Raw genomic sequence first — 23,518 nt, 5'->3', positions numbered from 1 at the left:
ATAATATATTAATAAGATTCTTTTAAGTTTTATTTTAGTTGTGAGGACCACGCCACGTGAGATTAAGAGGATAAGAATGTGACAAATATCATTACTATTAAGTTGTATGGATTCTTTAGGAGGTGAAAATTCACTGGAATACTAATCTCCTTGCTTTTTATATATAATTCTTTTTTTCTTTTTCAACTATTTATGCTACTATAGTACTATTAGCAGCAAGAGTAATATTATAAATTAAATTTTTATACCACAAGTATTTCACAATATTAATATTGTAGTCCTAACTAACTCTTTGATCAGTCATTGTTTAAAAATAAAATCATGATATAACTCATATGACAACTCATACCTCTAATATTTGCATTCTATACATTCTTTAAATCTACCTTCATTATATGCTTAATAAAATCAATAGAATGTGGAAGACATCTTGTGAAATAAGGTTTTGTAGCAACATTTCTCTCTTTTAAATCATGACAGAAGGTTTGAAATCTCTTGTATCTTTGACAAAGAGATTCACAGAAATATAAATTAAAAAATATTAATACAGTCTCGGAAGGCTTATATTGAAAAAGTTTTAGGGAGATTTAGAATGAAAAATTGTGCACCTTCAGTAGCACCTATTATTAAAAGAGATAAATTCAATAAAAATTAATATCCCCAAAATGTATTCACTACAAAAAATTGAGCATTTAGTAACGTGTAAAATTTTACACGTTACTAAATTTAGTAACGTGTAAAATTTTACATGTTACTAAATAGTAACGTGCAAAATTTTGCACGTTACTAACTATTATGTCAATATAATTTTTAAGAATTAGTAACGTGCAAAGTTTTGCACGCTACTAATGTAGTAACGGGGAACATTTTGAACGTTACTAATTTAGTAACGTGTAAAATTCTGCATGTTACTAAAAATTATGTCAATATATTTTTTAAAAACATAATAAAATTTTTAAGAATTAGTAACGCGGACAATTTTGAATGTTACTAAATTAGTAACGTGCAAAATTCTGCATGTTACTAAATATTATGTTAATATATTTTTTAATTTTGCACGTTACTACATTAGTAACGTGGACAATTTTGAATGTTACTAAATTAGTAACATGCAAAATTCTGCATGTTACTAAATATTATGTTAATATATTTTTTTAAAAAAATAATACAATTTCAAATATTTAGTCACGCTACTATTTTGCACGTTACTAATTCTTAAAAATTATATTATGTTTTTAATAGAAAACTGGTTTTTCTTTTTTCTTTTTCGTTTATTTTTTTTATTAAAAAAAAAATTGTTTTCATAATTTTCAACTAAAAAAACCAAAACTTTTTCGTTGTTTAATTTTCAATTTTTTTTTTTTCGTTTTTCTTTAATTTTTTAATTTGTTTTTTTTAAAAAAAAATTTACTTTTTTCGAAAAATTGGTTTTTTCGACCGGAGTAATACACTAGGATCGATTGAATAATTCTATTGATCCTATGATCATGTCATGATCGATCACACGTTAGATCGAACCTATAACTGTATCAAGTTTGATTAATCGGATGTTCCTGTCACAATAGATCGGACCGATGCACTAGGATGAATTAGATATTTGATCAAACCTTCATTTGTGTCAAGTTTGATCGATCATTTGTTTCTGTCATGATCGATTGGACTAGTACTTATTAGGATCAATCGCACGTTAGATCAAACTTTCACTATGTCAAGTACGATTGATCGAACTCTATCACGATTGATCAGACTAATTAATGCACTATGATTGATCGGATAGTCTATCGATTATGTTGATCCATCACGATCGATCGGATGATCTATCGATCCTATTGATCAATCACGATCGATTGGATGATCTATCGATTCGATCGGATGATCTATCGATCATATTGATCGATCACGACTGATCGGATGATCTTTCACGATTGATCAGATAGGATCGATACTATCACGATCGATCGAATGATCTATCGATCCTATTGATCGATCACGATCGATCGGATGATCTATCGATCCTATGGATCGTACCATGATCGATCACCTGATCGTATCATGATCGATCATATGGTTCGTACCACGATCGATAACATAGATCGTACCATGATCGATCACCTGATCGTACCACGATCGATCACATGGATTGTACCACGATCGATTACCTGTTCATTCCACGATCAATCACATGAATCGTACCACGATCGATCACATAAATCGTACCACGATCAATCAATCACATTGATCGTACCACGATCGATCACCTAGATCGTACCACGATCGATTACCTGATCGTTGGATCACAAGGATTGTACCACAATCGATCTTGATCGTTCCACGATCGATCACATTGATCTATCACAATCGATGGGATGATCTATCGATTCTATTGATCTATCACGATCGATCGGATGATTTATCGATCCTATTGATCGATCACGATGGATCGGATGATCTATGGATCCTATTGATCTATCACGATCGATTGGCTGATCTATCACGATCGATTGGCTGATTTATCGATCCTATTGATCTATTACGATCCATTGGCTGATCTATTGATCCTATTGATCTATCACGATCAAATGTCTAATCGATTCTAGTGATTGTGACGTGTCAAACGTAAAACGTTTAAAACATTTATACTAATTACGTATTAATAACTAATTACTATGTTAGTTTAACATACTATACTCGTGATAGAGTTCAATCGACCAGACTTGATACAGTGAACGTCTGATTGATCCTAGTGTAGTAGTTTGATCGATCATGATAGAATAATATGATCGATTGATCGTCCGATCGATCATGATAGAGTTCGATTGTCCGTACTTGACACAGTGAAGGTTCGATGGAACGTGCGATTGATCCTAATAAGTATTAGTCCGATCGATCATGACTAGATCACAGGATTGATAGAATATCTGTCACTAATTAGTGACGTGTCAAATATAAAACATCACTAATTATTTCCATTTTTTTTTGTTTTCTTTTTCCTCCCGTTACAAAAACGCCTCCAATTGGAGCCGTTTTTGTTAAAACACCTCCAAATTAAGGTTTTTTTTTTTTTTTTTTCTTTGGAAAAAAAAAAAACTAAAAAAACCAATTTTCGAAAAAAAAAACTAAAAAAATTATTTTTTAAAAACAAATCAAAAAAATTAGAGAAAAACAAAAAAAAAATTAAATGAAAATTAAAAATAAAAAAGATTTTTTTTTAATTTTTTATTTTTAAAAACGAACAAAAAAAGAACAATTATTATTATTTTTTTTAAAAAAAAACAAACGAAAATAAAAAATGTAAATTAAGAAAAACAACTAATATATATTATTTTTTATTTTTTGAAAAACTAATATTTTTTATTTTTCAAAAAAACTAATTAAAAAAAAAGTCTCATCTTTCAAAGAAAAAAAAAAAAAAAAAAGCCACTCCCCAAAATTTCGCGGGACACGAAATTCACTCCCCAAATTTTTGCCAAATTTTTTGACTTTTCAAAATTTTCAACTCTTAAGTACTCTTAACAACCGGAAGAGGAAGACTTCTTATTTCATTTCTCCCTCTTTTTCTTTACACTTTACTTCTTACTTTTTCTCATTTTTGTCCCTCTCCACTCTCCAGTGAAGAAAACGCTTGGCCCAGCTTGGGTTTGTTTTCTCACCACTTTTCCGTGAAAAATACAACAAAAAGAGACCCATCTAGCGAAGAAAAAGTTCCGAAAGCTCTTCTTTCACTCTCAATTCAATTGCCTACCATTTCTTCTCCAAAATTTGTGGATTTCATTTTCACGGTTGTGGTTCCGTTTCTGCAATTCTGCCTCAAGCCTCAAAGCCCAAGAGTCTGTAAGTTTATTTTGAAGATTTCCTCTATTAGATTCATTGTTTATATATAACTAGCGTATAACCCGCGTCATGCGCGGGTTGTTAATAATTAAAAAGGTATAATAAGGAATCAAAATTAATAAACCAAATATTAAGCCAAATATTATATTATCAATATTATAAATATTGTAGAATACAAACTGCACATAAAAATATAAACAGGAGTTCATTTGTAGACATTAATTTTGGAGCAAATCAATTAATGATAAGTCTTCTTCTTAGTAGTTTTGAATCGCTTGTAAAGAAACTTGAGAGGTATTGAATCATCATCCGACTCTGTGTCTTCTATAGGTAGGGAAGAATGCAAGGAAGAATCTTTACTAAACATTTGTTCGTTCTCTATTGTTTGGCTAACAACGTCATATTCCTCTTCTTGTTTGGAGCTAGAGCCCCTAATCTTTACAATTGGAGTTTCCTGTAATAAGAGATTGAGTTTTATTAGAAGTTGCATATAATTATGTAGGTAAGTATCGTGTAAATTTGAAGGATTCAACATATAATGCATTGTTACCTTATGGATGTTAGCTTCTTTTGCAACTTGCGCTTCAAAGATTCTATAAACAGTATAATTTTCCCAACCTTTTTTCAAATTATATTCATTGAGTTTCAATTGGAAGACATATTCTCTGGAAACAATTGCTTCGATTTCTTTTGGCACGATATTGTCTTTCAAATTCTGTATAAATATAGCATATTGTTAAAAGAGGTTAGAACATGACATATATTTTTTTTATTGAATTGTTGACTTTATTTTGTTATGGTGGTCTAAAAAATTTGAGATTTGTTACCTCATCTTGCAAATCGGCAAGTTCCTTTGCAGTTTTGCCTATAAGTTGTTCAGCGTCTTTGTCGAAGATAATGAATCTTGTTGAATCTGTTGTATCTGATACTTCAATTTGTATCCTATACCTGCTTTCATTTCCAAAATTGTTAGGAAGAGATATTTCTATATATTTTGACATATATGTGTGTGAATTAAATATTATTTGTTGTTTACCTTGGCACGCTGAATTTCGGTTCCGCTTGACAACGTTCACACCAAAAAATTCCTTCTTTAAACTTAACCTTCGTCTTGCATGTTATACAACCAATATAATACCAGCCATACTTGTTGTCTATTCTTTCAACTTTGCATAAACATGTGTAGAATATTTCCTGCATTTTTTTTTTAATAAAAAATTAAACAATTGATATTGTATTCATGATATTTTATAAATGCATTAAATAGTTATAATCTATTAATACCTTCACTTCAGAGTTCCCTTCCATTTCTTTTATCTCTGCAATTGTCTTCCTATTGTGTAAGGCAAGTTCTCTAGTTGGTATTATTGGTGGTTGTTCAATCTTCATTTGATTCACTTCTACTATTGCAACGTTCTTCAACCTATTCATAAATGAATGTTAGATTTTATTAAAAATGTAAATTTTTAAAAAAATAATACAATGGAGTGTTCTTACTTGTCAATAACTGTATCAACTTCTGGAATATCAAGATTGATGTAAATCCTTGTTGCGCTTGTTGATGATAAGTTATACTGACCTACAAAAATTTGAAAGAGGAATTCATTAAAATTATTTGTAGGAACTCAATTTTTTTAATTAAATATACTAAGATAAATAGTTACCTCTATAAGTCTTCACAATTGTCGAAGTTACAATTGCAATGGCTGGTCTTGGAGTATTCTTATGAAAATCCTCATCTATTTGATATGCTTTAGCCCCCCACAAAGTTATCTGTAGAATTTTGTTCCTGCCATTCACATTATTTTATTTTTATGTGATATAAAATTTTGTTTTATGGGTTCAATAGCTTATTGTCTTTAACTTGGAATTCAGATATTTTCTTACTCTTCCAATAGAAGATGGATTGTGCGTATTTTGGTTGGACATCCTTTAGACTTTACTTCCTTTATTGCTCCAACCGATTCCAATCTACCAATAACATCTGCATATCCATGGAAGATATATCAATGAATATAGTTTTTTTATTTTTTATTTTATATATTTTGTGTTAGTTATGGCAAAATTTGTAAACTAAATTTGGTAATAAATGTAAAGAAATGATCGATACCTGTCAAATAAGTGTGGGCATTGCAACGGCTTGTTATTGTCTCATAGTCTGCAAGTTCAAATCCATATTGAGGTATGGACTGATTTATTTCATGGATTTTGGAGACTGAGGTCGTTAAAATAAAAAGAATTTTAAATTGATGATGCACTGGACGATATTGTGCTCTATATTCTTCAACTATAAAATTCTTTATCTCATAAATGCATCCTTCGTTGAGAAGAGGCCTAAAACGTTGTGCGAATTTATTCCTAATACTTGAATGTATTAGCGTTCCCTGTAAAAAGTGAAATGTCAAAATTTAGAACTACATATCCAATTAATAATTTACATGGCCATCTAATCAAGTTGTATGCTAAATGAAGTAACTTTAAAATTAATGTGAACTTACATTTTCATCCGACATGATCAGATCTAGACTGATCAACTCATTGCCTTGTGCAATGTTTACTGCATCCCACATCCTTATAATTCTTACTTTTATGATCCATGTGTCATTGTCGGGTGAAATTTGACAAAGAGATGTGTAGTTCATATTGTTATGATTCAGTAACACCTGAAAAAATAATAGAAATTCATAGGATTTAATTATATTTGTAAGTGTCATAATATATTGTTTAAAAACATTAACGTCTATGCTAAATGTTACCTCTAGGTAAGTTGTTGAAGATTTCTTTATATACTATATTTTTTGTTTTGAATTCATCGTCATCTTGTGTATTTGCAATAAGTATTCTGAGGCCATTTCTACTTGTAACTCTGGAGATAGCTACATATAATTGGCCATGGCTGAAGACAGGTTTAGATAGAAAAAAACCTACATGTTGCAATGATTGTCCTTGACTTTTATTTATTGTCATTGCAAAGCAAACAGATACTGGAAATTGTCTTCTTTTTAGAATAAAAGGCAATTTCGAATCAGAAGGAGATAATACTATTCGTGGAATGAATACTTTATCTCCAACATGAGTTCCTGAGATGATTTTTCCTTCTAAGAACCATTTTGACAACTGAGTGACTAAAAGTCTTGTACCATTGCAGAGTCCAGCACTTTGATTTAAATTTCGAAGTAACATTATAGGTATTCCAACTTTGAGTCTGAGTTTGTGGTTAGGAATACCTGGAAACTTCAATGAATTCAAAAATTCTATTGGGTACATAATTTCTTGGTCCTGATTGTTGCTCAAAGCTTTACATATTGAATCTGCACTGAGATATGTTTCTTCATCAACGTTAATAAGATCAATTATGTAGTCATTTATCTCTTGTACATCATCATTTGTTGGAGCTAAAATCGCTCTGTCTTCTAAATACTTAGCATCAGTGTATTTGGACTGCAACTCAGGGTAGATATCATTCACAATGTCATTAATAGGATGAGTCTTAGGTTGAATTATCAAATCAAGTGGTATATCAATGAACGATCCACTTTTATTGTCATTTAATTCTCCATCACCTATTTTCAAAATCCACCGTGCAAATTCTTTTGCAGCATTATCATCTTGATTTTGTTGGAGTCTCATATTATTTGTCAAAGTAAAAATTGTACAGTTCTTCCATAATAAAGATCTGTTAATTGATGCTTCAACTATTTCTTCTCTTCTTCCTTTTGCTACAACTGGTAGTATTTGTCGGAAATCACCACCAAGGACTATCGTCTTTCCTCCAAAGGATTTTTCTCCACTTTGTGGATCGCTGAAGCGTAAAATATCTTTTAGTGAACGATCTAAAGCTTCAAAGCAATTTCGATGAGCCATAGGAGCTTCATCCCAAATTATAAGACTTGTTCTTGTCACCAGTTCTGCGAGATGTGAACCTTGCTTGATCCCGCAAGTTGAGTTATCAGTTACATTAATCGGTATCTGAAATCTTGAATGAGCAGTTCTTCCTCCAGGTAACAAAAGTGCTGCAATTCCAGATGATGCAACTGCAATGACTATCTTTCCTTCGGACCGCAATCGACATATCAAGGTTCTCCATAAATAAGTCTTTCCAGTTCCACCATGTCCATAAACAAAGAAAAAACCACCTTTGTTTTTTGTAACAGATCTAATTATTGCATCATATATATTCCTTTGTTCACAATTTAGACCACTAAAAAGTTTTATATGCTCTTCTGCCAAAGAAATCCTATTATAGTCAGATTCTTCTTGCAGTAGTCTATTGTTACCTTCTCTGAGTAGTAACGTGTCTGGATATGGCATTGTCTCAAATTCTCTCAGTGACCTTCCATTTTTGTTCAATAATTTTTCAATGTCACATAGTGCATAGTTTTGTAATTGCGATTCTGTTAGATGTAGGTCCTCATATTGTAAAATTCTTCGTTCTCGATGCAATATATCTTCAGATAACAAATTCCAATTCAACATCCATAATTTATTAGGATCAGCAACCTCACAAAAAATTAACATTGTGACGAAAAGTTCACGGAGTTGCTTACCTGAAGCCCAATGCGATGCTTGGTTTAAACACTCATGCCATTCGTTGTCATCATCAAGCAATCCAAGAGCGTAGCATGTTGACTTGAAAGTCGGGTACAATACACCATTTACAATTCTTATTTCCTCAAAAGATCGAGGACCTTTGACAATATTTAGTAACATTCGCAAATAAAATCGTTCTCCACTTCCAGGATGAGCGTAAAATATTCTTCCTACACATCTTCTTTTCTTCCTCAATTTCCATTCTTTCTCTTTATTATGCCAAACCCATTTGGAAGGGAAATCAGAATAAGTCAATTCTCTTGCTTCTTCATACAAAGCATTTGCTTTCATCCATTCTGTAAATTTAGTCTTTCTAATATTTGGCTGATTCAAAACATTGTCTAAATGATGAGAATCATCAAACATGACAGGCTGTTCATTTTCTAGATGAAAATTTAGTCTCTCAACTGGAGGTTCTCGATAATTAATTTCAAATTGGAAGATCCTCCAGCATGCCTCTATCGCCGACACATATCTGCAATCTAAATATGTTTTTATTTCGTCAGCATCTGTAACATTTTGTATTCCAGAAGAACCCTCGACATGTAAATTCTCTTCAAGCATCAATGTTGCACGATCAGGTCCTTTATTTATATATTTGAATAAATACTTGATAGACCTTGAACGATTGCACCACTCTACATTTATGTGTGATTGATACTTCACCAATAAGTCAATATTGTGAGGAACAATAAATCGGTTGTCTACTTTGACACCATTCTTTTCAATAAATCTTCCGTTGTTCCTTCTTTTATATACTGGAAAGCCATCTTCATCAATTGTAGTTTCAGAGCAAAATCTCTTTGGAAAATGCTTGATGCATTTGTTGCCGATCATACAACTTGATTTAGGATTTATAGAACCGCAAGGACCATGAACCATAAATTGTTTAACAACGTCATAAGCTTGAGGATCTTTGTGCAAATCTGGAATTTCTGCTGAGATTATCCTATTGATTTCTGTTGGTGTTGGATGTTTATTATCAGGATGTAAGAAGAGCAATATATGAGCATGAGGTAATCCTCTCTTTTGGTATTCAATTGTGTAGACAACTATAGACAAAAAAAAAACTTAATTATATTGTGTATAAAAATTAATATGTTAAAGATAAATATAAAAAGTAAGCAGTTTAGAATACCAGCAACTGTTCTTCCAAAGTGTTGTTCGTGTTTGAGATCATGTAATAGTTGATTAAGTTTGATCTTAAAAACTCTTCCTAGTATATCTGGCCGATCTTCAGGTCTCTGATCAGGATTCATTGAGAGGAAGATTTCAATTTCTGGCCATTTCGCATTACATGTGAAAGTAATAAATAAATCAGGATAACCTGCCCATCGACAAATCGCCATTGCGTCCTGATAATTCTCAATCATATATCTTGGACTTCCAGTGAAACTCGAAGGCAGAACAATTCTTTTTCCAACTGATGCAGGGGTTGTATCTCCCCTCATAACTGCATCCCTCAATCCAGAATACAATTCAATTCTTAATGCACTTTGGTTACCTCTTACCCACATAAGTCGAATCGCTTCAATACATGTGTATGCATCAACAACAAACTGTTGAAATAAGCGGCCGCCATATATTAATGTATGGCCTTCATTGTGTCTTGTTTGCAATCGATATGCGTAATATTCCCTCATTGTAACACAATTGTTTGTATTAGATCTAGTTCCATCAACACTTCTACGTAAAATACCAAGTCTATAACCATCCTCACCATATGGAAATAAAAGAGGATACTGCAGTGCCATGTATGATGGATGCAATTCATTTATCCTTTGTAATCCACCTTCTTTATAATCCACAATGATATCACGGTGTGTATTATCAAGACCAATATCACCAACAACAATTGCAGCTATTTCAGAACATGTAGGTAGATTTTGTACTCTTCCGTCAGTTGATCATGAGCCAATAAGACGTAATCTTAAGTGATGAGTATTACCATCACTAAAACGGTCTCTAGCCATACGAAAGTTCTTGACCAATACATTTGATTCATCTAGCATTCGGACCAAAGCATCAACAATAGATGAATCATGGCTATTGTTCGATTGGTTCAAGGCATTTATTCTATTTGAAACTTCATTTTCAGTATCATAGAAATATAATTGTGCAAAATTAGGACTTAGACCATCGGCTGGGAGTAGTGTTCCAATTCTATGGTGGTTTTGACCATTAAGTTTGAAAATATAAGGACATCTTCCATCATTGATTCTATGATCCACTTTTCCACCCATAGATGTCATAGCAAACATGGCGTTATAACTTCTAATTTGTGCCTTAAAATTTGTTAAGCGCTGGTCGCCAGTTGGATTTAGCAATTCTTGAAGAGTAGCAGGTGGTTTCTTAAGCAAAGGCAACTGCACTTCACCATCCATACAACAAAGGCTAAATTTAGGATTAGCAGGTCTTCTAGATTTTATTGTTCTCTCTTCATACCATACTATTGCACCACAATAGTTGCATACGTACGAAGGTGAGCCAATATTCAAAGTTTCAGTAAATTTTCCTGTATCAAATAGGGAAAAGAAGAAAGTAATTTTTAAATTAGTCTAGTTTAGTTTTATGGATAGTTTTTTAATATTCTTTTAATAAATAATTATAGTTAAGTAATTTACTTGGAATATCTTCATTTTCTGAGATATTGATGGTTCCATCCTCTCTTGTAATTTCTTCAGTTGAATTTATTGTTTGAATGCAATAGTAATTACTCAGACGTCCCCGTTTTCGTTTTTCATGCAAAAGCATCTGTCTTCTACGTCGTGCGAGTCTTGTGTTTTCCATTTTTTCCCTATTGTGAAATTTTCTACAGGGAAAAATGAAGTCACTTTTTTTTTAACAGAGTATCATTTACTACATAAAATTCAAGTAGAATATATAATAATATTTACTAAAGAGAATAATTTTAAAATGCAACGGTGAATAGTAAAATCTAAGTATTTAACAATTCAATTTATGAATTACAACATAGATGTAGCTAGAAGAATATATTGGGAACATACCTCCGTGTGTATTGCAATTTATTTATAATGTCAAAATAATATTACAAAAAAAATCGAGGGAACTTACCTTAATTTGAAAAGGATAATAGGATGAGCTTAACGTATCTTTCAATACTTTGAGAGAGAATTGGAGAGATCACCTATATTGAATAATTTTAAACATTAATTTAGAAGGCATTATAGATAATATGATGATTTGACCAAAAATTAAGTACAGGAGAAGGAAGGAATAGTGTTTCATCAAAAATTTAAAAATGTGACGAAATTTATACCAATAGCATGTTCAAGTAGAATAGAAAGAAATAGAGTATTTAGACTCTTCCTTTGTGAAGTCAAACAAAATTAAATTTAAAATTATAAAAGCAAAGACAAAGAAATGAATCAATTGAGAAAGTAAAAATAGCATTTAAGAAAGGAAAAAGAAAGAAAAAAAAAAATTTGAAATGGGCATATGCTTTAATGAAACTTCTCAAATAGTAGACATATATTCTAGAGATAAGAGCCGTGACAAACAATCATTCTGTAAACCACATGTCTATACTCACAACATCTAGAGTTATTTTTTGTTTAAAAAAAAAAATAAAAAAAAATTCAGATTCTAGAGATAAGGGCCGAGACAAACAATCATTTTATAAACCACGTGTCTATACAAATGTAGTATAAATTTTTTGGGTTGATTTGTTGTTTAGGCACATGTTGATTAACATAATAGTATGTCTGTGTCTCATCTTACCAAAAGGAAAGACAATTCACAACTTCTAGAGTTTTTTTTTGCCAAATATATATAATCAAATCAAATCTGAAGATGCCAATAGATGCTAAATACAAAAGAAATCGTAGAAACAGTTATGACTTCATCGTTTCACTAAGGTCAAAAACGCAAAAAATGGCATGTTGAGAAAAAAAAAAAAACAATATAATTTTTTTTTTTTTTTTTAAAAAAATTGTTCAGTTCAAAGGTTAAAAGAAAGAGTAGGTGGCCGGCCATAGCACAGAGTGTAGACAGAAATGAAAAATGAAATAAAACAAAATTAAAATTCGGCAGCAACTCTGTAAATAAATATCATTTTGAATGGGGGCCAAGCGAGAAAGCTCAAAACAGTAACGGTTGGAGATGTCTGACCCTTTGTTTGTGTGAGGTTGCAAGCAAGACAAAGTTAAGGCATAGTTTGGATGTTTCAGTTTCAGTTTGTCATATCAAGTAGTCCTCACTCCTTGGGATCGTCAAAACACCCACCAATCCTAACCGTCCAAACCATCTGATGCTTGATTTCCACTTCTCTTAACTTATCAAAGTCGTGTGTTTTTTCAAGTATTCCTTCAAGTTATGCCCTTTAGCTTTTGTGTTTTGCTGACCGCTGGGCCTAGAATTCCCTTCTTGTCCCATATAAAGTATAATAAAGAATTTGTTTTTTCCTCATTTGCAAGAACGCCATCTCTTTCCCAAACAAATCCTCGGCCTCGCCTGGAAAACTGGGTACGTATACGCGTCTCTCCCCTTGGAGTTCCACTGAAAATGCTCTGCCTCGTCCTTCTCAAGCCACCGCTCAAGTTTGAACTCTACCCAATCAGACCCCCACAAAGTCTCCGATCTCCCCATCGCGTACAGCATGTAAGTCACTCTCATTCCCTTCTTCACGGATCCGGATCCGCTCCAGTTCATTAGAACTGGAGAGGAGCAAGTTCACGGCTGTTCTTTGTTTTTAAGAAATCTAAGGCTAAAAAAAAGAAACGTGTCTTCTTATTTTTATTTTTTTTCTTCTTTGAAAACCAAAAATCTATTCCCTGAAATCTTTCTCTTCCTTCCGGCCGTTCCTCTCTCCCACCGGCGCCGTCTCTCTCTACAGCCGTAAGTCTCTCTCTCTCTTTCTCTCTCTCTCTCTCTCTCTCTCTCTCTCTCTCTCTCTCTCTCTCTCTCTCTCTCTCTCTCTCTCTCTCTCTCTCTCTCTCTCTCTCTCTCTCGTTCTTCTTCTATCTCTCCGGCCGGATCGAAAGAAATCTCTTCCCTCCGGCCGTTACGCGCTTACAGATTGCCCCTCCATCACTGAGGGAAAAAATTCTTTGGCCATAATTTTCAAACAATTTCTCAAGCATAAAAATGAACTATGGAGAGACAAATATAGAGACAGATTCATAATCGTAGAGAAATACAGTATATAGAAGCAAAATAGCACAACCCTAGAACTTAATTTAATTAAAAAAAATTCTAGAAAACATTAAACTTACTCGGTATAGAGGGAATGGAGTTTCAGAGGGTGGTTGTAAATTTTGGTAGAAGAAGAAGGAGAGAACGATTAACTAACAGGGAATGGAGTTTCAGAGGGTGGTTGTAATTTTAGTAGAAGAAGAAGGAGAGAACGTTTAACTATTAGTTATTTGTTGTTTGCAGTTATGATACAGTTTTTTAGATTTTTCCTTTAAATGTTTTAATTGGAGAAAATAACTGAACATACTCTTAAACGTGTATTTTGATTATCAATCTTGAACTCACCGTTTAAGTTAAAATGGACATTTGGAAGTATTTTAGAACGCCACTTGTCTTATCAAGAAGTATGGGAAGCAATTATCAACAGTTTGATCACTACATATCTCAGCAGACATTAAAAAGAATGCAAAGAAATCTGAACATAAAATCTGAGTATTCTAAGCATAATTTCAGGAATTAACTTTAAAAAATCTAAACATAATTTCACGGTCTCTCTTAGCAATATCGTGATGAAGCAGAGAACATTGTGGGATATAAAATGTGTTTGATTTTATTAATTGCAGTGCTTTAAGCATGTATTAATATTAGGTAGAACATGAATGATTATAGTTAGGATTATTATATATATATAAAAGGAATAGCAGAAGTATAAAAGGAATAGCAGAAGTTGAGACCATGTTTACAAAGATGGCGTTGGACTTGGTCTTGCAGATGCAGCAACTACGTATAATAAAAGCTTTTGACAAAAATATCTTAAAACCAAAACAAAGTGTAGAAGCGTTTAATATTAGGTAGAAGATGGAGAGTTATAGTTAAGATTGCCGATTATTATATAAAGGAGTAGCGAAATTTGAAACCTTGTTGATGAAGAGTACGTCGTTGGACTGTCTTTGCAAAGGTATCTTCGGTGCCTCTTCTCTGATTGATTAAATTGATGTACCCTCTATTTTCTTTTGTTTTCTGAGCAATACATGGAGAGGGGAATGGAGTTTCAGAGACTGTTTGTAAATTTTAGTATGGAGTTTCAGACAATTTTATAGCCTTTTCCTTCAAATATTTTAATTGGAAAAAATAACTGAACGTGTAGAAACCGCTTTTGACGGTTTGACATTTGATGTTTTCGAAGAGAAAGAAAATTGACATTTGATATGTCCCAAAAGGGCAAAAAAAAAAAAATGACGTTAACTTGTTATAATTATATGACACTTGTCAATTTTTTAATATGACACTTGTCTCAATATTAAGCATTCCTCTAAATGATTCCCCTATTATATATATATATATATGAAGCTTCCATTTTCTTTTCTTTTCTTTTTTTAAGCTTGAAAACTTAGAATCCCATTGATGAGAATCACAAAGAGTGATACTTTATGGCGAGGGCACCATCACTTTTCCGAGAAAAATGAAATGAATTCTTTGTTTTTTCTGAATAAATTTCAAATAGACCTGGGTTCTTCTAATTTCATCGGCTGTGTATTTTTGGGTAAGTTTGTTTGAAGCTCCTAATTGCTGTTTAGGCTCTTTACAATTTGCAGAAAATGGCAGTTTCCTATTATAAAGGTGAACTCTCTCTGTCTCTTCAATATTTCAATTTCTCTTAATTTTTTTCTTCTTTAATTGCTGTTTGGGTTCTTTACGATTTGCAAAAATGGCAGTTTCTTATTTTAAAGGTGAACTCTCTCTCTGTCTCTCTAATATTTCAATTTCTCTTAATTTTTTCTTCTCTAATTGTTGTTTCGGCACAGTTTCACCGAGAGGAGCAAGGAGAGGCTGGCCGGCTTGCAACGCGGTTGTGGTGTTCAGCATGAGCAGGTGTTGCATGTGCACTGTGGCCAAGCGACTCCTCTTCGGCCCTGTCATCATTGAGCTCAACGAGCACTCCGCCGGCCCGGACATACAGGCCGTCCTCTACGAGCTCTGCACCGAAGGCCAGAAGCTCGTCCCGGCTGTCTTTGTTGGTGGCAAGTTCTTGGGCAGCGTTGAAACCCCCATGGCATGCCCACATCAATGGCTTTGGCATATTTTTTTTATTATTTTTTTTTTAATTTTTTTTACATAATTTTAGTAACATTTGTTCACACGTTACTAAAAATAACATATATATATATATATATATATATATATATATATATATATATATATATATATATATATATATATATATATATATATATATATATATATATATATATATATATATATATATATATATATTTTATACACGTTAGTAACGCACTTTTTGTTTTTTGTTTTGTTTTATGGTTTATTTTTTAATTTAGTAATGTGTAAAAGTGTTACACGTTACTAAAATTAGTGATGTGATAAGTTTAACACGTTACTAATTTAAGTGACGTGCAAAACACTTTTGTGCGTTACTAAATATTTAGTAACGTGCGAAATTTTGCACGTTACTAAATAGTAATGTGGTAATAATTTACACGTTACTAAAATAATATTACTAACTGAGGGATTAGGAACGTGAAAATCACGCCACTGATTTCACGTTACTATAGTTTACTAATGTGCAAATGGCTTTTACATGTTAGTAAACTTAGGTTACTAAAATTGAGAATTTTTGTAGTGATTAAACAATAGCAGATGAAAAGTCTTTTGTAAGCATCTGCAGTATGCAACCTGATGCAAGCACAAGTTTGCACTGGACCTAACTATTGGACTGACAATTTGACTACTGGGTCGATGGAGAGCTGTAAATAAAGCCTTGCGGTATACGCAAAGAGTCAATAATTACAACTTAACCTAAAGATACATTTACTATTAATTGGTGGTGGTTAGTTATTCAATTTTGAATTTTGCTGAATGTGTAGATAGTAGAAAGTCTACTTCATGATATATTTTCTTATTGTTAAAATGCTATATCTTGGAGATGCAGTAAGGAGACTACAATTTCTACGTCTACCATGAAAGCTAAAATTATTACATGCTATGAATTCACTACACAATCATGATAGTTGAGATATTTTCTTAAAGGTATCAAAATTGTCGACTTTATACTTACACCCATAAAGATCTTCTGCAATAATTCTGCTACATTTTTTTATTTTTTATTTTATTTTTTTAAGAATAGTGAGAGTAGAAACAGAACTAAGTATATCGACATAAAGTATCTCAGTATGAGAGAGAACATTAAGAGATATATTGTGTCTATTGAGCATATGCCTACTTAATGATTACGGATCCCATGACTAAAAGTTTACTGGTAAAGAAAATATAAAGTCATGTGGAGTATATGAAACTCATTAATTCATTTTTTTACTTAGTTTCTCTCTACTATTTGGTCTATAGACATAAAGCTATTATTATAAAGTTTTTTGTGCACATTTATTGTTTTTTTCCGTGGGGATAAATAAAGTTGGACCCGAATTAATAACTTATAGGAAGTGCATTCATAAAGACTAATTACCCATATGGTACTCATATAAGGATTATTACACATTGTAATACATGGAAGGGATGACCTATCATATAGTGGTTTTACCGCTATGATTCATGTGAAACATTTTTTAACTGAGTGGGGGGGATTCCATAAGAAGTTGGCCACACTAAAGAACCTAACACCATGATGACATGTATTATAAAAGCCAAGTAGGAGAATATAAGATTTTATCTTCTTGATATTATATGTCACATGTATACATGATTTATTATATTTAATAATAAGTTGTATATACGATGTACAGTATGGTAATTTAATACAATTAAATTACCTAATGGAATGAAATCAAATTAATTTTCATTGGCATTAATTTGTAAATTGATTTTAAATCAATTTAATTAATTAATTATTCATTGATGAGAGGGACAATTATGGTGTATACCAATTTTTAGGGTCCCAAACTTAGCCTATAAATAAAAAGTTTGTATATTCCATCAATACATCATTTTAGTAGGCATAGGTCAGAAGATATCGACATCTTTCCGCTGTGTATTTTTTTTTAGCATAATAATTATATGTTTATGCCAACAAATTTTTCTTTTCCTAACATTTATATATTTGAAAATTTGTGTTTCCTTAAGAGTCAATTTTTTCAAAATTTGTCTTTTTCCTATCGATCATATTTTTAAAATATTTGTCTTTTCATTCAATATAAATAAGATATTTTTCTCTTCAATTTTCATTCACTTCAACCAAAGTTTCTTTTAGAGATCATGAAAGGAGAAATGAAAAAAAGAAAAAATAGAGAATGGTCAAATTTTTAATTTTGTTAACATTAAGGGTAAACAGTACTTCCCAAGCATTCTTTATGCTCCCCAAATATTTCACAAAACTGGGGAGCCTCTATCCGTACAACCATACCCAGCCAACTCTAAGCTCTATGCGAAAACATTGTTTCCTCTAAAGAACTCTGGGACTAATTTTTCTATTCTAAAGGTTTCACAAGTTATACCTAAATTGAAGAATAATTTTCCTTTGCACTTACATGACATGATACAAATTACAAGAATCAACTATATTAATGCAGGGCGCCTAGTACCTTGGGCCACCCTACTGCGAAGTCGAGTCTTACCGATAGGGGTGTAAACGAGTTGAGCTACTCGTGACCTTATTTGAGATCGGCTCGAATAAGCTCGACTCTTACTCGAATCGATTATTAAATGAACTACTCGTGAACACGGAATTAGGCTCGATTATTAAACGATGGAAACTCATATAAACTCGACTCGACTCGATTAAAGCTTGTGTACCTGGTCGTATAAGAATCGACTCGTTTATTTAAGCTCGACTTAATATATATATATATATATATATATATATATATATATATATATATATATATATATATTAATTTGTTAATATATAACTTATTTTTGTAATATAGTATATTAACAAACAATATATTATATGTAAACATAAATTAAGTAACAAATATCAATGGTCATTGGTTTGTATGTATTAATTGGTTATATTTATATAGTAAAAGGGAATAATATTAATGCTTAATTGTTAGTCATATGATATAATGACAATCCAAATACTTAATCATATTATTTGTGTAATATAATAGGATTATAGGACTATATGATCATATAATAATATAACATTGTGGCATATGACATGTAATCACTTTATTATATGTTACAAGTATTATCATTAGATATTTAGTAATCATTACATCATTTATTTTTATTTTTTTGTAAGTTATATAGTTTATTTAACATACAATATAAATATATATTAACGTTGTTTATATGTTATATAATGTAATATTAATTTTTAAATGAACTTACGCATTTTTTTTGTTTGTTAGAAACTATATAACTTACAACGAAATCGGCCAAGCCGAGTTTAATTTTTAAAATTCGTCATGAGCTTGAACTCGGCTTAGGCTCGTGATAATTAAGCTCGAGTTCGGCTCGGGGTCGTGATAAATTTAAATGAGCCGAACTTACACATGCACTACTCGCTCAAGGTCGGCTTGTTTACAACCCTACTTACCGATCTGTGTAAGAATCGCTCTGTACGGTTATGAAATTTATCTTTCAGGAGTAGATGCACAAAGTGGTTCTGCTTTGAGAAATTTCTTATCATTTTAAAAGAAAAAAGAAAAGGGGAGAGCTAATACTTTTTTGTCATGCACAGTGAAATTCCCTTCATATTCTTCTATTGAGAACTTTAATTGAAGAATTCTATCCGGCCAATCTATGGATTGTGGCCTCTTTCCTTAAATTAGGGGTGAAAATATAGTTACGGTTAGCGGTTATTGTCCATAATCTCTAACCGTAATTGTCTTAGCCTCTTAGGCGGTTATTATATTTTTATAACCGCAACCGCTCTGCTTTAGGTAGTTAGAGGTTATAAAATAACTGTCGGTTAGCCGTTATTTAAAGTTGTAACCGCACCGCATAACTACTTTTAAATTTGGGCAATTTGGGCCTATTTTTAGGTGTTGGGTTTTCATTGGACCTCTTTTTTGGGCTTATTTTAGATGTTTTTTAGGCCTTTTTTTTTTTTTTTTTTTTTTTTGCCGAATGTATTGTGTCACTTAACACCCCATATGAAATGACGTCGTTTTGGTGCGTTTTGTGTGTGTGTATATATATATGGGTATGCGGTTAGTAACCGCCTCCGCGTACTCTTAAAATCGCTAATCCTCCGTCCAATGTGGTTAGCAATTTTTTCCAACCTCTTACGAAAACAATTAGACAATTATTAACCATCTTGCATTTTTAAATACACTTTAACACATATCAATTTAATAAATCGAATTAAAAGAAATACCATCAAAACTTTGTTCAAATACTATTGGGTCAAAGTAAGCAACACATACCTAATATATTGGGTTTGATACCGCTAACTAAGTTTCTGCCAAAATGTAGAAGAGATGCTTTGTTTTTCCTAAAAGGGGCCCAGCCTGAGGCATCTTTAATAGAAAGCTGGCCAGAAAATGTAAAGCTGAATGTAGCTGAGGTGCATTTGTTCATCTATATGAGGAAAAAAAAAAAAAAAATGGAAAGAACTCGTGGTTGTTGGATACCTAAAGCCTAGTAATTGAATAGCATTATCCTCCAATACCTTATTTATTTAATTTTTATATTTTTAATGTATTTCATAATATGTTAAGCATTGGGCTTCTTCTCCTGCTAACGCCCTCTTTCACAGAGAAAAAGAGAGACCGAGATGGGAAAAGTGTGGTGGGTTGCCGGAGGAGGGAGGCTCTAAGCCTCCCTCCTCCCGATTTTGCTTCCTCTTTTAGCTTTTTTAGGGTTAGAGAGGTTTTGTTTCCTCTCTAGGTTGTTCCCAGTAGAGGCTAGAGTCTCCTAGCCACTAGGGTTGTGGAGTTTTGAGTCCTCCCCAGACTTGTTCCGGTGATGGTTTTAGTCCTCCTAGTCCTTGTAACTATGGAGTGTGGTTTGGATTTTAGTTTTGGTAGGTTTTCTTTGTTCTTGGCAGGATAGCACTCTAGAGAGGCTCCGGAGGAGGAGAGACTGCCGCCTGTGTCACCGGCGGAATGATTTTGGTGTGCTCCAGTTTTTCTCATTCTTTAAGACCAGATCTACTCTGTTCCGCTGTCCTTTGGTCGACATGCACCCCCCAGTCGTGCTCGCCGTTGTCCTCCGGTTCTGCCACTGCGTGATACAGCCGGAACGCTCTCCGGTGACCAGTGCGTGGTCATCACGCGCCAGAGTGTTTTCCACTTCGTGGCCCGCGCGTGATGGCTACGTTCCACCTCTTTTGCCGTGTTTGGTGGCGATCGGGAGTTTATGGTGTTCGGTTGCTGCAGGGGATCTTCTGGCGCAGGGGCGTGTGCTACACGCGCCACCTCCGGCGGTGCTTCTTCCGACGTCAGCTTCTATTTTTGGGTGTTATCTTGTTCTTGATTTCAAATTGTATTTGGCAGTTTGCTCTGTGGTAGATCTAGCCTAGTCATAGCTTCTTAGCACAGATTGTTTGTGACCGATTCCATAGTGCAAGTAGAGGTTCATATGTCAACGCATAGACACCTTTCTGTTGACTAGGTTTATTTGTAGTAACTGTCGGTATGATCTGAATTTTTGGGGTAATTGTATTGGGATAATTGTATTGTTCTGAGTCCCTGTATTGGTCTGAATTTGACTCAGTCTAGTTGTAACTACGTTACCCTTGGGTGTATTAATGAAATTATTCAAGTTTCCCTCAAAAAAAAAAAAAAAAAAAAAGTTTATGTAAGGAAGAAAGTTGGTTTAGTGGGTGGCTCGGATTTCTCTGGTTTAGTTTCTGACTTTGTAGTAGGTGTTTTTCCCTGTTTGGGGGAATGTTACCGTTTTTGTTATTATTATTATTAATAATAAAATTCATGATAATTTTAAAGATATTTTTCAAATTAAGTGAATCTAAACTGTTTTTTTTTTTTAAAGTTGTAACCGCACCGCATAACTACTTTTAAATTTGGGCAATTTGAGCCTATTTTTAGGTGTTGGGTCTTCGTTGGACCTCTTTTTTGGGCTTATTTTAAATGTTTTTTAGGCCTTTTCTTTCTTCTTCTTCTTCTTTTTTTTTTTTTGCCGAATTGTGTCACTTAACACCCCATATGAAATGATTTGGTTTTGTGCGTTTTGTATATATATATATATATGGGTATACGGTTAGTAACCGCCTCCGCGTACTCCTAAAATGGTTAGCAATTTTTTCCAACCTCTTACAAAAACAATTAGACAATTATTAACCATCTTGCATTTTTAAATACACTTTAACACATATCAATTGAATAAACTGAATTAAAAGAAATACCATCAAAACTTTGTTCAAATACTATTGGGTCAAAGTAAGCAACACATACCTAATATATTGGGTTTGATACCGCTAACTAAGTTTCTGCCAAAATGTAGAAGAGATGCTTTGTTTTTCCTAAAAGGGGCCCAGCCTGAGGCATCTTTAATAGAAAGCTGGCCAGAAAATGTAAAGCTGAATGTAGCTGAGGTGCATTTGTTCATCTATATGAGGATAAAAAAAAAAAAAAAAAAAAAGAAAAAAAAAGAAAAGGAAAGAACTTGTGGTTGTTGGATACCTAATGCCTAGTAATTGAATAGCATTATCCTCCAATACCTTATTTATTTAATTTTTATATTTTTATTGTATTTCTTAATATGTTTATGTAATTTAAAACTCAACAACCTTGAGGTCATTGTCAGGTCAAATGGGACGAGCAGAGATTAGTCCCTACCAAGTTTTTTATTCTTTACTTTTTTATTTTTTATTTATTTTTTATATTATTCTAATCGAGACCTAGTTGGAATGGATGCATCTTTATCTATATGGTGAACTAAAGGGATCCGGCTTGTATGCTGTAGTTAAAACTATAGCACACATGCTGTTAAAAAATGAAGGGTTGAGATTTAATCTAATCTCTCGCTACTTTCTCCCTTCTCTCCTCTTTCATTTTTTATTTATTTATTTTTCCCTTAGCTCAAATCTACTTCAACGTAACACTCCATTTTCTACTGTAAACATCTTCTGTAAAAACTTATCGCTACTCTCTCCCTTCTCTTGATTTATCTGATTCACATTCACCCACTCAACTCTGGTCTTCTTCATCTTCCTCCCTTCATTCTTAGTGTACACCCATAACCTACTCCTCTTCTCGTCCTCTCAATTTATGCTCTTACCTCTCTCTTTCTTTCTTATTTGTGTTTTCATCGACATTTCTCTCTTTTTTGTGGAGTGATGAATTACACATGTGAGAGAGCTTCAAAACTTAAGGATTGCAGAGGGAAAGCGTTGTTTTGGGTTCATATTTTGGCACAAATTTGGTGCAATCTAATTAATTTTTATTTTTATTTATTTATTTATTTATTTAAGATTAGGCATTTGGGAATGGGCTACATGGGGTTTGGGGTATTTGGACAAAATTTTGTATGGTTTAGATTCGAAATTTGTCGAATTGATTATCTTCGTCTCGGTAACTTTGTTGCACAACTCCTTCACTTCATTGGTTGTTTTATTCTTTTGGTCGATTATTGCAGGTTTTATTATGAAATTCTTTTACTAATCTTGGGTTTTGTTTTCTTTTAGCTGAACAAGGGATTTTTCTCTTCTAGATTTCTCAGTCAATTATATCAAATAATTTAGGAGAAAAATTTAGAGAGAGAAATAGAGTGGAAAGAAATGTCGAAGAAAACACAGAGAAGAAAGAAAGAAAGAGAAAGGGAAGAGAAGAAGAGTGAGCTAATGGTACGCTGAGAATCAAGGGAGGAAGAGAAAGAAGATTATGAGTTGAGATGGGTGAATGGGAATCAGAGAAAACGAGAGAAGGGAGAGAGTAGCGAGAATTCTTTTACACTAGAAAAGGGAGTAGACTTGAGCCAAAGGGAACAAAAAAAAAATGAACGTGGAGAGAAGGAAGAGAGTAGCGAGAGATTAAAGCTCAACCCTTCATTTTTTAACAGC

General features: G+C 32.7%; 2 protein-coding genes and 2 long non-coding RNA genes across 4 annotated transcripts in view; all 4 read right to left on the bottom strand.

Annotated features, from left to right (window-relative positions):
• The window catches only part of LOC133851173 (phytyl ester synthase 1, chloroplastic-like), a 94,370-nt gene that overhangs the window by 6,195 nt on the left and 64,657 nt on the right, over positions 1–23,518 (bottom strand). The window lies entirely within an intron of this gene.
• On the bottom strand, positions 3,989–5,400 carry LOC133851452 (uncharacterized). Its single transcript, XM_062287886.1, has 6 exons — positions 5,329–5,400; positions 5,116–5,254; positions 4,868–5,025; positions 4,659–4,779; positions 4,382–4,546; positions 3,989–4,285 (listed from the first exon to the last, which is right to left on the bottom strand). The coding sequence occupies exons 2-6, from the start codon at positions 5,218–5,220 to the stop codon at positions 4,070–4,072; spliced, it is 765 nt and encodes a 254-aa protein (XP_062143870.1). The 5' UTR covers positions 5,221–5,254; positions 5,329–5,400; the 3' UTR covers positions 3,989–4,069.
• LOC133851129 (uncharacterized) lies at positions 5,541–6,052 on the bottom strand. Its single transcript, XR_009895746.1, has 3 exons — positions 5,942–6,052; positions 5,719–5,815; positions 5,541–5,620 (listed from the first exon to the last, which is right to left on the bottom strand). It is a non-coding gene; the product is annotated as an uncharacterized LOC133851129 (long non-coding RNA).
• LOC133851130 (uncharacterized) lies at positions 6,049–11,571 on the bottom strand. The gene is made up of 3 exons (XR_009895747.1): positions 11,497–11,571; positions 6,330–6,494; positions 6,049–6,215 (listed from the first exon to the last, which is right to left on the bottom strand). It is a non-coding gene; the product is annotated as an uncharacterized LOC133851130 (long non-coding RNA).

The sequence above is a fragment of the Alnus glutinosa genome, chromosome 12 (genome assembly GCF_958979055.1).
Source record: "Alnus glutinosa chromosome 12, dhAlnGlut1.1, whole genome shotgun sequence".
NCBI lineage: Eukaryota > Viridiplantae > Streptophyta > Magnoliopsida > Fagales > Betulaceae > Alnus > Alnus glutinosa.
Note: the sequence above shows the minus strand (reverse complement) of the source record. Positions and strands in the feature narration are given on the sequence as shown.